Genomic DNA, 13,449 nt, shown 5'->3' on the forward strand with positions numbered 1-13,449 from the left:
CCCCAGAAAGGCTTAATAAAAGCTAATCAATAAGTAATGTGTACCTCAAATAATGCATCAAATAACTAAAATTGGTGATTTTCACGCATCACTTGTGTGTTGCGTGAAAATCGCAGCATGCTCTATTTTGTGCGTTTTTCACATAACGCAGGCCCCACAGAAATGAATGGGGTTGCGAGAAAATCGCGAGCATCCGCAAGCAAGTGCAGACGCGGTGCGATTTTTCACGCACTGTTGCTAGGAGACGATTGGGATGGAGACCCGATCATTATTTTCCCTTATAACATGGTTATAAGGGAAAATAATAGCATTCTGAATACAGAATGCATAGTAAAATAGCGCTGGGGGGTTAAAAAAAAAAAAAAAAACATATTTTTTAACTCCTCTTAATCCACTTGATCACGCAGCCGGCATCTCTTCTGTCTGTCTTCTGTGGTGACGTCAGTCTGGTCATCACATGATCTTTTACCATGGTGATGGACCATGTGATGACCGGAGTGATGTCACCACAGGTCCTGTTCCTGCACACAGCACAGAAGACAGACAGAAGAGATGCCGGCTGCGCGATCAAGTGGATTAAGGTGAGTTAAATTATTTATTTTTTTAACCCCTCCAGCGCTATTTTACTATGCATTCTGTATTCAGAATGCTATTATTTTCCCTTATAACCAAGTTATAAGGGAAAATAATACAATCTACAGAACACCGATCCCAAGCCTGAACTTCTGTGAAGAAGTTTGGGTCTGGGTACCAAACATGGCGATTTTTATCACACGAGTGCAAAACGCATTACAATGTTTTGCACTTGCGCAGAAAAATCGTGCATGTTCCCGCAACGCACCGGCACATTTTCCTGCAACGCCCGTGTGAAAGAGGCCTTAGGCTGGGTTCACACCTGAGCGTTTTACAGCGCGTACGATCGCGCTGTAAAACGCCCGCCGCTCAAACAAGTACAGGAGCTTTTTTTGGCGTGTTTGACGCGCGTTTGGGCCATAGACTCTTTGGACAACACTGCTGTCAATCACCCAAACGCGCGTTTACTATTACATAAAACGCGCGACAAAATCGCGCATAAAAACGCGCGTTTGCGCAACGCTCAGGTGTGAACCCAGCCTTAGAGTCCTAAACAGGTTTTCACCTCCAGTAGCAGATAACCCCAACTAAGACTGGGCCCCCTCTTGCCCTGGGCCCCATAGCAGTCACATGGTCTGCCGCTATGGTAGTTACGCCCCTAGACACAGTCAATTCGTATCTGATCATGGAGCTATTGCATTGTATTCACATAATCATGTGAGTACACAGCAATAGCCCCGCAAACAAATAGAGTATGATAAATGACAGGCAGTTTGGGTCAGGGGAACCACAGTCGGCCTGTGAGATGCAGCTAACACATGGACCGTGTGTCCGGGACCGATCACGGTCGAATGCATGAGCACTAATGGTGTGAGTTTAGATGAACAGCACAATTATATGTGTGAAGGGAAAGAGACATTCTGATGTGCAGAGGAGACGGACACAGGGTCCAGAATTACTAAAGTTGGTGTAATCTTAGACAGGCTGTCCGGATCCTGCACCAGATTTATCGCAGTGCCTCAGGGTGGACGGTAAATATGGTACCGGGGTAGACGCTTTTCTCTGACTCCATACCAACTATTGCTTGGCTTACTTTACGCATATGATGGCCCCATGAAGCTCTGCCCACTTTCCACTAAGCTCCACCTCTTTTCAAGGTGTAGAAGCTCTAGATGGCTCCATTTTGTGCCACATTTTTAGACAGATTTGTGGCATAGGTAAATTAGTAAATGTAGGCTAGTGTGTGAGGAGAAAGAGACAGTGAAAAGAGGCAGCACAGGTATAATTTGTTATAATTTATGAGGAAAAAGACACAGGAGATACAATGTGTGAGAAGCAGCAGTCATCATGTGGGAGAGGAGAGATAACCTAGCTATTAAGTGGAAAGAGACAGTACAGTTATAATGTACAGCACAATTATAGCAAGTGAGAGGAGAGACAGTTAGAGACCTTACTGTTATATTGTACAAAGGGAAAGCCAGCAGTTATAGTCTGAAAAGAGACAATGCAAGGAGGATGATATACTGTATATATAATGTATGAGGGAAGAGACAGAACAGATATGTGTGAGGAGAGACAGCACAGCTACAATATGGGAAATGAAACAGCATACCTATAATGTGTGTGAATACACAACACTGCTATAATGTATGAGGTGAAAGAGACTGCACAGCTACAATGTGTGAGAGAAAAGAGACAGCATAACTATGTGAGAATAAAGAGATAGCACAGCTACAATGTGAGAGGAAAGAGACTGCATAACTGAGTATAAAGAGACACCACAGCTACAATATGGGAATAGAAAGAGCATACCTGTGTGTGTGAATACACAACACTGCTATAATGTATGAGGTGAAAGAGACAGCACAGCTACCATGTGTGAGAGGAAAGAGACAGCATAACTATATGAGAATAAAGCGACAGCACAGCTACAATGTGTGAATAGAAAGAGACAGCATACCTATAGTGTGTGTGTGTGTGTGTGTGTGTGTGTGTGTGAATAAAAACACAACACTGCTGTAATGTATGAGGTGAAAGAGACAGCACAGCTACAATGTGTGAGGAAAGAGACAGCATAACTATGTGAGAATAAAGAGACAGCACAGCTACAATGTGTGAGAGGAAAGAGACAGCATAGCTATGTGAGAATAAAGAGAAAGCACAGCTACAATGTGTGAGAGGAAAGAGACAGCATAGCTATGTGAGAATAAAGAGACAGCACAGCTACAACGTGTGAGAGGAAAGAGACAGCATAGCTATGTGAGAATAGAGACAGCACAGCTATGAGATGTGGGAACAAGCTGGCATGTAGCTGTAGGAAAGACTTGAGAGCACTAAGGGAAAGGTATTATAGAAGGGAACAAATCACAGAGGCAGAGGGGCGGTGAGGCAAGGAGAGGGGGGCGCTGTGCTCAGGCTCACCCCCTAACAGGTCCCCCAGTGTGAGCAGAGAGACGACGGCAGGAGGAGATGCTACGAGGAGACTCCAGAGAGACCGCTGCCTGAGACTGTCACCAAGAGAGAGCACTGCAGGACACCGGCACAGAGGCTCCCGCATAGATATGTGACTGCACAGCCGCAGCAAGACATGGTGAGGGGGCACTAGCCTTTCCGCCACTGGCACTGTCTCCCGCCCCGACTGCCCTGCAGCTTCTGTCTCTTCCTATTTCTTTGTTTCCGTCTTCGTCCCCAAATCTGTTTCCAATTTCCCCATATACTTCCTATGGGGACTCCTGACTTTCCGTCTGAGGTGAGGGCAGTACACTGAGGTCTGCTCCATCTGTCTCACTTCTGGCAGAGAACTATTGGCCCTCTTATCGCAGCTGGCACCTATCTGTCCCGGGTAGCGGAATGTTACCTCAGGACTGCCCTCTCATCCTCCATCTCCCTCACATTACTCCTCTGTCTCTTCTCCTGCCGTCTCTCTCTGCAGGAAGGAATGAGCTCACACATTTAATGATTTGCAGCTGGTGTTATGGCTGAGAAAGGACACACACAGTCACCAGTGTAATACTGACCCACAACTGTCTCTTATATAGTATATATATATATATAATACTGACCCACAACTGTCTCTTATATAGTATATAATGCTGATACTGACCCACAACTGTCTCTTATATAGTATATAATGCTGATACTGACCCACAACTGTCTCATCTATAGTATATAATACTGATACTGACCCACAACTGTCTCATCTATAGTATATAATACTGATACTGACCCACAACTGTCTCTTATATACCGGTAGTATATAATGCTGATACTGACCCACAACTGTCTCATCTATAGTATATAATACTGACCCACAACTGTCTCTTATATACCGGTAGTATATAATGCTGATACTGACCCACAACTGTCTCATCTATAGTATATATAATACTGACCCACAACTGTCTCTTATATAGTATATAATACTGATACTGACCCAGAACTGTCTCTTATATAGTATTTATAATACTGACCCACAACTGTCTCATCTATAGTATATAATAGTGATACTGACCTACAACTGTCTCTTATATAGTATATAATAATGACCCACAACTGTCTCTTATATAGTATATAATACTGACCCACAACTGTCTCTTTTATATAGTATATATAATGCTGATACTGACCCGCAACTGTCTCATCTATAGTATATAATGCTGATACTGACACACAACTGTCTCATCTATAGTATATAATGCTGATACTGACCCACAACTGTCTGTTATATAGTATATATAATACTGATCCACAACTGTCTCTTTTATATAGTATATATAATGGTGATACTAACCCACAACTGTCTCTTATATAGTATATAATAGTGATACTGACCTACAACTGTCTCTTATATAGTATATATAATACTGATACTGAGCCACAACTGTATGTTATATAGTATATAATGCTGATACTGACCCACAACTGTCTCATCTATAGTATATAATGCTGATAGTGACCCACAACTGTCTCTTATATAGTATATAATTCTGATACTGACCCACAACTGTCTCTTTTATATAGCATATATAATGGTGATACTGACCCACAACTCTCTCTTTTATAGTATATAATGCTGATACTGACCCACAACTCTCTCTTATATAGTATATAATAGTGATACTGACCTACAACTGTCTCTTATATAGTATATAATACTGATACTGACCTACAACTCTCTCTTATATAGTATATATAATACTGATACTGAGCCAAAACTGTCTCTTATATAGTATATAATAATGACCCACAACTGTCTCTTATATAGTATATAATACTGACCCACAACTGTCTCTTTTATATAGTATATATAATGCTGATACTGACCCGCAACTGTCTCATCTATAGTATATAATGCTGATACTGACACACAACTGTCTCATCTATAGTATATAATGCTGATACTGACCCACAACTGTCTGTTATATAGTATATATAATACTGATCCACAACTGTCTCTTTTATATAGTATATATAATGGTGATACTAACCCACAACTGTCTCTTATATAGTATATAATAGTGATACTGACCTACAACTGTCTCTTATATAGTATATATAATACTGATACTGAGCCACAACTGTATGTTATATAGTATATATAATGCTGATACTGACCCACAACTGTATGTTATATAGTATATATAATGCTGATACTGACCCACAACTGTCTCATCTATAGTATATAATGCTGATAGTGACCCACAACTGTCTCTTATATAGTATATAATTCTGATACTGACCCACAACTGTCTCTTTTATATAGTATATATAATGGTGATACTGACCCACAACTGTCTCTTATATAGTATATAATGCTGATACTGACCCACAACTCTCTCTTATATAGTATATAATAGTGATACTGACCTACAACTGTCTCTTATATAGTATATAATACTGATACTGACCTACAACTGTCTCTTATATAGTATATAATAGTGATACTGACCTACAACTGTCTCTTATATAGTATATAATACTGATACTGACCTACAACTCTCTCTTATATAGTATATAATAGTGATACTGACCTACAACTGTCTCTTATATAGTATATAATACTGATACTGACCTACAACTGTCTCATCTATAGTATATAATACTGACCCACAACTGTCTCATCTATAGTATATAATACTGACCCACAACTGTCTCTTATATAGTATATATAAGGCTACTTTCACACTAGCGTTCGGGTTTCCGTTCGTGAGCTCCGTTTGAAGGAGCTCACGAGCGGACCCGAACGCAGCCGTCCAGCCCTGATGCAGTCTGAATGGAGGCGGATCCGCTCAGACTGCATCAGTCTGTCGGCGTTCAGCCTCCGCTCCGCTCGCCTCCGCACGGACAGGCGGACAGCTGAACGCTGCTTGCAGCGTTCGGGTGTCCGCCTGGCCGTTCGGAGGCGTGCGGATCCGTGCGGATCCGTCCAGACTTTCAATGTAAGTCAATGGGGACGGATCCGTTTGAAGATGCCACAATGTGGCTCAATCTTCAAGCGGATCCGTCCCCATTGACTTTACATTGAAAGTCTGGACGGATCCGTCCCAGGCTATTTTCACACTTAGCTTTTTTTTGCTAATATAATGCAGACGGATCCGTTCTGAACGGAGCCTCCGTCTGCATTATTATGAGCGGATCCGTTCAGAACGGATCCGCCCGAACGCTAGTGTGAAAGTAGCCTAATACTGATACTGACCCACAACTGTCTCTAAAGGCTCATGCAGACGACTGTATGTTTTTTTTTTTTTCAGTGTTTTGCGGTCCGTTTTTTTTACAGATCCGTTGTTCAGTTTTTTGTTTGCGTTGTATTTCCATTTCTCCGTTCTGTTTTTCCGTATGCCATATACAGTAATTACGTAGAAAAAATTGGGCTAGGCATAACATTTTCAATAGATGGTTCAGCAAAAACGGAATGGATACGGAAGACATACGGATGCATTTCTGTATGTGTTCCGTTTTTTTTATGGACCCATTGACTTGAATGGAGCCAAGCACTGTGATTTGCGGACAAGAATAGGACATGTTCTATCTTTTCACGGTACGGAAATACTGAAACGGAATGCACACGGAGACACTTCAGTTTTTTTTTTGCTGAACCATTGAAATGAATGGTTCAGTATATGTACCGCATACTGAACTAAAAAAAACGTCCAGTATACTGAACGCAAAATACTGTTGTGTGCATGAGCCGTTATATAGTATATATAATACTGATACTGACCCACAACTGTCTCATCTATAGTATATAATGCTGATACTGACCTGCAACTGTCTCATCTATAGTATATAATACTGATACTGACCCACAACTGTCTCTTATATAGTATATAATGCTGATACTGACCCACAACTGTCTCATCTATAGTATATAATACTGATACTGACCCACAACTGTCTTATCTATAGTATATAATACTGATACTGACCCACAACTGTCTCATCTATAGTATATAATGCTGATACTGACCCACAACTGTCTCATCTATAGTATATAATGCTGATACTGACCCACAACTGTCTCTTATATAGTATATAATGCTGATACTGACCCACAACTGTCTCATCTATAGTATATAATGCTGATGCTGACCCACAACTGTCTCATCTATAGTATATAATACTGATACTGACCCACAACTGTCTCATCTATAGTATATAATACTGATACTGACCCACAACTGTTTCATCTATAGTATATAATACTGATACTGACCTACAACTGTCTCATCTATAGTATATAATGCTGATACTGACCTACAACTGTCTCATCTATAGTATATAATGGTGATACCGACTTACAACTGTCTCCTCTATAGTGTATAATACTGATACTGACCCACAACTGTCTCATCTATAGTATATAATGGTGATACCGACTTACAACTGTCTCCTCTATAGTGTATAATACTGATACTGACCCACAACTGTCTCTTGTATAGTATATATAATACTAATACTGACCCACAACTCTCATCTATAGTATATAATACTGATACTGACCCACAACTGTCTCATCTATAGTATATATAATACTGATACTGACCCACAACTGTCTCATAGTATATAATACTGATACTGACAACTCTCATCTATAGTATATAATACTGATAGTGACCCACAACTGTCTCATCTATAGTATACTAGCAGAAGGACCCGGCCTCGCACGGGTATATTTCATCTATTTCATTTTATGTTTCGTGTGTCATAAGAAAGATATCAACAGTTTCCCCCATAACAGTGACCTCTACAGTACCCGCCCCTTTAAAAATAACCTCTACAGTGCCCTTTCCCTTTAACAGTGACCTCCACAGTGCCCGTCCGTTTAATAGTGGCCCCTGCCCCCCATGCATGTAGTAGTGTAGTTGTGCTGTCATATTTAAGGATCTGCGAACTGCTAAAACCTGTGATTAGTTGTTATGGCAACCTGGAGTAGGACTGCAAGCTTCTATTGGCTGATAAGGGACATGTGACCGTGTAAATGGCAGTTCGGATTTAAGTGAAAGGCTTGCTGGCTTGTATTGGCTAATGCGGGTCATTTTGGGGGAATATCTCAGGAACAGTACCTCCTAGAGAGCGGAGACCCGGTCTAAAACCTTCCCGGGCACCTGATGTACCTGTGTGCCAAATTTGGTGAAAATCGGTCCAGTCGTTTGGTCACGCATAAAGAATGTCCAGACAGACAGACAGACGGACGGATGGACAGACAAAAACTCATTTTTATAATAGAGTAGATAATACTGCTACTGACCCACAACTGTCTCATCTATAGTATATAATGCTGATACTGACCCACAACTGTCTCATCTATAGTATATAATGCTGATACTGACCCACAACTGTCTCATCTATAGTATATAATGCTGATACTGACCTACAACTGTCTCATCTATAGTATATAATGCTGATACTGACCCACAACTGTCTTATCTATAGTATATAATGCTGATACTGACCCACAACTGTCTTATCTATAGTATATAATGCTGATACTGACCTACAACTGTCTCATATATAGTATATAAGAAACTTTTATAGTGTATAATGGAAATTTAGACTCGCTATCACGTCTGATATGGCAGGTAACAGATGTGCAGGGAAGAGGCGTACCTTTCCACTAGGGAGAGGGAGGTGACCCCTAGCTCACCTGGCACTGGCACCTGGCTGCCCTGACGTCCCTAGTCTGGCTGCTAACCCGTACACCGATCACGTGACTCGTCCCTGACTTAGCCTGAAATAAGCACTAGGTAGTGAGTAGGACGGTGGGAGCACTAGTCCTCACTACTGACACCTAGGGATACAACAGGGAAATGAGAAACAACACTAACACCACGTATAACCCCCGAAGAGAGACAGCAGATAGGAGCAACTCCACCAGAGGCCATCATAGAAGATCTGGAAAGAAGGTCTATATCTGGCAACAAGGGAAACAGAATGGGAGAATATATAGTAACTGGGAGTGGCTGACAGAGAACAGCTGAAAGGAAAAGCTACAGATTCCTAAATGGGACAAAAAGGATGGCAAACCTAAGCAGGAACACCTGGACTGGAATCTATTCTCACCACTAGGTCAGGGAGCGATCTCTTGAGAAACTGAGCGTGTAGCCACCCTCTGCAACCTTCTTGACCCCAGGCACAACAGCGTCAGCGATGGGTCGTTACACGCTCGTGACACTCGCCTACAACTTGGGGACACTTTTATTTTTATTTTATTTTTTAGGCTATTTAAAGGCTATGTATACCTTTGGAGACCATTTTTTTGTGATTGCATTTTACTCATTTTGGGCTAAAAATATTTTCTTTCAATTGGTCCTAAAAATATTGAGCCGTTAGATCTCAAAGAGTTAAAATGATGCAATAATAATTAAAAAAAAATGTCCGCAAAGGTCCACATAGCCTTTAGGTTCCCAGTCCACTCCTGCACATGGCGACACTGGTCGAGTCGCGCATGTGCCACAACTGCGACCCCAGGTGTCACTGTTTCGGCACACATGCGACTTGCGCTGTTACCCCATTCATTTCTATGGGATCACCTCCACTCTGCTATGACCCTGTGATTCTTACTGCAACAGCTGCCGTGCATCCAGTGTCGCCATGTAGCGGTACCCTCCTCAAGACGGGCGGTTTTCATGCCAGTCTTAATCCCCACGCTTGGATCAGTTGTGATGCAAGTGGCACATGCCTCATCGGGTACCGTGTACACTGGTGCAGGTTTACAAACAGAAAACATGCACAGGCTTTCTGTGTGAATCTGCTCCAAAAACCACATGTTATTTGTGTTTTTTGGTGCAGATTTGATGCAGTTTTGCCCCAGATCTCACCCTTGCAAAGTGAATTCTGCACAAAGAATTGAAATGCTACAGATTTCAAGTCCACGCGGAATGAAAAAGCAAAGTGTACATGAGATTTGTGAAATCTCTTACACTTTACTGCTACTTTATCCACCTTAATGTTTGTGGTGCATCTGTGCAAGGGAAATGGTGTAGATTTCTGCTATAATCTATGCCAGTTTTCTGATTATAATGAACTAGCTGATGGACCCAGCTTCGCTCGGGTATATTTAAAGAGGACCTTTCATTTGTAAAAACAATGTGAACTAGGTATGCTGCCATGTAGAGCGGCGCCCGGGGATCTCACTGCACTTACTATTATCCCTGCGCGCCGTTCTGTTCTCCCGTTATGCCCTCCGGTACCTTTGCTCTGTAAGTTATAGTAGGCGGTGTCTGCCCTTGTCCTGTGGGCGTCTCCTTCTCCTAGGCTGCAGAGCTGGCCAATCGCAGCGCACAGCTCACAGCCTGGGAGGTTTTTTTCGCCCAGACTGTGAGCTCTGCGCTGCGATTGGCCAGCGCTGCAGCCTAGGAGAAGGAGACGCCCACAGGACAAGGGCAGACACCGCCTACTATAACTTACAGAGCAAAGGTACCGGAGGGCATAGCGGGAGAACGGAACGGGGATAATAGTAAGTGCAGTGAGATCCCCGGGTGCCGCTCTACATGTCAGCATACCTAGTTCACATTGTTTTTACAAGTGAAAGGTCCTCTTTACTCTATTTAACTTAATGTTTGTGTGTGTTTAAAAGATATCAACACTAACCACTATAACAGTGACATCTACAGCACCCCGCCCCCTTAAGACTGAACCCCCCCCCCCCCCCCACAGTGCCCCGTCCCTTAAAATTGGACCTCCACAGCAGCCCACCCCCTTAACTTTGACCTTTACAGCAGCCTTCACCTTAAACAGTGACTTTCATAGCATACCACCCCCAGTGACCTCCACAGGGGCCCGCCCCCTTAACAGTGGCCTTTACAGCAATCTGCCCCTTAACACTGACCTCCATAGCGGACCATCCCCTTAACTGTGACCTCCACAGCAGTCTGCCCCTAGGGTGGCCATAGGTCCAGTTTTAGACCGCACAGTCCGACTTTCAGACTCCCTGTCCTCCATCTGGAATAGGGCCTAGATGGACACAAGGATGTCCTTTTGAACAGCTCAGTCTAAGACAGCAGCACTGTACTGTCTGAGTATGGGCTGCAGGGAGAAAGTCACCCTCCCTAGTCCCTCCCACCTGTGCAGCTTACCGAAGTTGATTTTTTACTTTCTTTTTTCAATCCCTGTCAGCTAATAAGTGGTGGGGGGGCGTGGCCTAACTGAATCGGCGGCATGGCCTAGCGTGACCTAGAAGTTGATTTTTAACTTCATTTATTCCAATCCCTGTCAGCTGAGGAGTGGGAGGGGGCGTAGCCTAACTGAATCAGGGGCGTGGCTTAGTGGGAGATGGGGGCAGGGTTTAAAGTTAGTCTTTTGAGGGTGGACACATTGAGGCAGGGGGCGTGTCTTGGCTTCTTCTTACTGGCTCATTTGCATACCAGATAAACTGGATTTTCAGAGGATAAAAACATCTATTGCTGGAACAAAGGCACATCTTGAAATAAGGTACTAAGTGCTAATAGGCCATGGCTTTACTTCAATAGCGATTATCCTGGTGACAGATTTCCTTTAAAGCTGACCTGCAGCAGTGAAAATCAATGGCTGGGTTGTTATGGAAATCTGAAGTAAAACTGTATGTGGAGGCTGGAGGACCTGCGAGCTTCTATTGGCTGATAAGGGTCATGTGACCAAGCTTCTATTGGCTAATGCATTTTTTGGGAATATCTCAGGAATGGTACGTCCTAGAGAGCTGAGACCTGTTCTAAAACCTTCCCGGACACCTGATGTACTTGTGTGCCAAATTTCGTGACTGTAAATGCGATGGTTCGAATTCCTTTAGCGGACATTTCCCCACACACACACACTCAGCTTTATATATTAGATGTGAGGAAACCACCTATGGCAGCCCCACACCACCAGCTACTGTACTTTGAAACTAATGAGCGGTGCCTAAAACCACCCACAAATCACAACATTTTGTGCAACTGCAGCGTTCACCACACTTTGCGACTTTTTTGGCATAGAGGGGATGATAAATTTCCCCCACAGGGCGGTTTTCCTGCAGTTGCAGAATGTAGTTTGTTTACTGAAATACTTCATTATAAATATATTCCCAAATACTTTTCATTAGTTATAATGGCTCCTTTTGTCTAGGGAGAAATCATTAGGAGAAATAAAATGTCCACCATTCTTACAGATGTAGCAGGGTTAACACACAAACTCTTAACTCATCGCGTTATCTTGAAGCAAAAGCCATTGAAAAGCAATTGAAGGTGTTTGCTCAACGCATTTAGTTTAGATAATACGTCTTATAAAGCATGTGTGTTAACTCTTCTACATCTGTATTAGTACACACCAAACCTGTCCTAATCACACAGGAGGACAGGATACTTCACAACACTGAGCTAAAGAGCTGCTTCACCCTCCTACTTGTCAGGGATTATGATCCTGAATACTACAGATAAGATCTTCAGATGAATCTTTGTAGGTATTGAGTTCATGAGGAGCCATGAAGTACAGAGAGGAGGTGGGGATGTGGCTGATGAGCAGCAGCACTTGTATGCAGTCTCCATTACCACAGTCTGTCCTGTCCATCCTCTCTGTACTTCCTGTCTCCTCATGAACTCCATTCCTACAGAGACTCAGCTAAAGCTCTTATTACCTGTATTCAGGATCATAATCCCTGACAAGCAGAGAGGAGGATGAGGCAGCTCTTAAGCTCAGTGTTGTGAAGTAACTTGTCCTGCTGTGTGATTAGGACAGGATTTGTGTGCACTAATAGGACGGCAGCCATTTTATTTCTCCTAATGATTGCTCCCTAGACAAAAGGAGTCATTATGACTAATGAAAGGAATTTAGCAATATACACTGAACAAAAATATAAGCGCAACACTTTCGGTTTTGCTCGCATTTTGCATGAGCTGAACTCAAAGATCTGAAACATTTTCTACATACACAAAAGACCCATTACTCTCAAATATTGCTCACAAATCTGTCTAAATCTGTGTTAGTGAGCACTTCTCCTTTGCAGAGATAACCCATCCCACCTCACAGGTGTGGCATGTCAAGGTGCTGATTAGAAAGCATGAATATTGCACAGGTGTGCCTTAGACTGCCCACAATAAAGGCCACTCTGAAATGTGCACAGTTTTGCCTTACTGGGGGTGGGGGGGCAGAAAACCAGTCAGTATCTGGTGTGGCCACCATTTGCCTCACGCAGTGCAACACATCTCCGTCGCATAGAGTTGATCAGGTTGTTGATTGTGGCCTGTGGAATGTTGGTCCTCTCCTCTTCAATAGCTGTGCGAAATTGCAGAATATTGGCAGGAACTGGAATGCGCTGTCATATACGCTGATTCACAGCATCCCAAACATGCTCAGTGGGTGACATGTCCGGTGAGTATGCTGGCCATGCAAGAACTGGGATGTTTTCAGCTTCCAGGAATTGTGTAC

The 13,449-nt window shown here is 42.8% G+C and overlaps 1 protein-coding gene across 2 annotated transcripts in view; it reads left to right on the top strand.

Moving 5' to 3' along the window:
- The first annotated feature begins 2,778 nt into the window (after nt 1–2,778).
- Nucleotides 2,779–13,449, top strand: part of LOC122924256 (rho guanine nucleotide exchange factor 40-like) — a 145,016-nt gene continuing 134,345 nt past the window's right edge. For both annotated transcript variants that reach the window (XM_044275187.1, XM_044275197.1), the window contains exon 1: nt 2,779–3,163. In XM_044275187.1, coding sequence (XP_044131122.1) covers nt 3,161–3,163 — 3 coding nt within the window. In that variant the 5' untranslated portion in view covers nt 2,779–3,160. The remainder of the gene's footprint in view (nt 3,164–13,449) is intronic.

Source organism: Bufo gargarizans, chromosome 1 (genome assembly GCF_014858855.1).
Source record: "Bufo gargarizans isolate SCDJY-AF-19 chromosome 1, ASM1485885v1, whole genome shotgun sequence".
In the NCBI taxonomy this organism is placed as follows: Eukaryota; Metazoa; Chordata; class Amphibia; order Anura; family Bufonidae; genus Bufo; species Bufo gargarizans.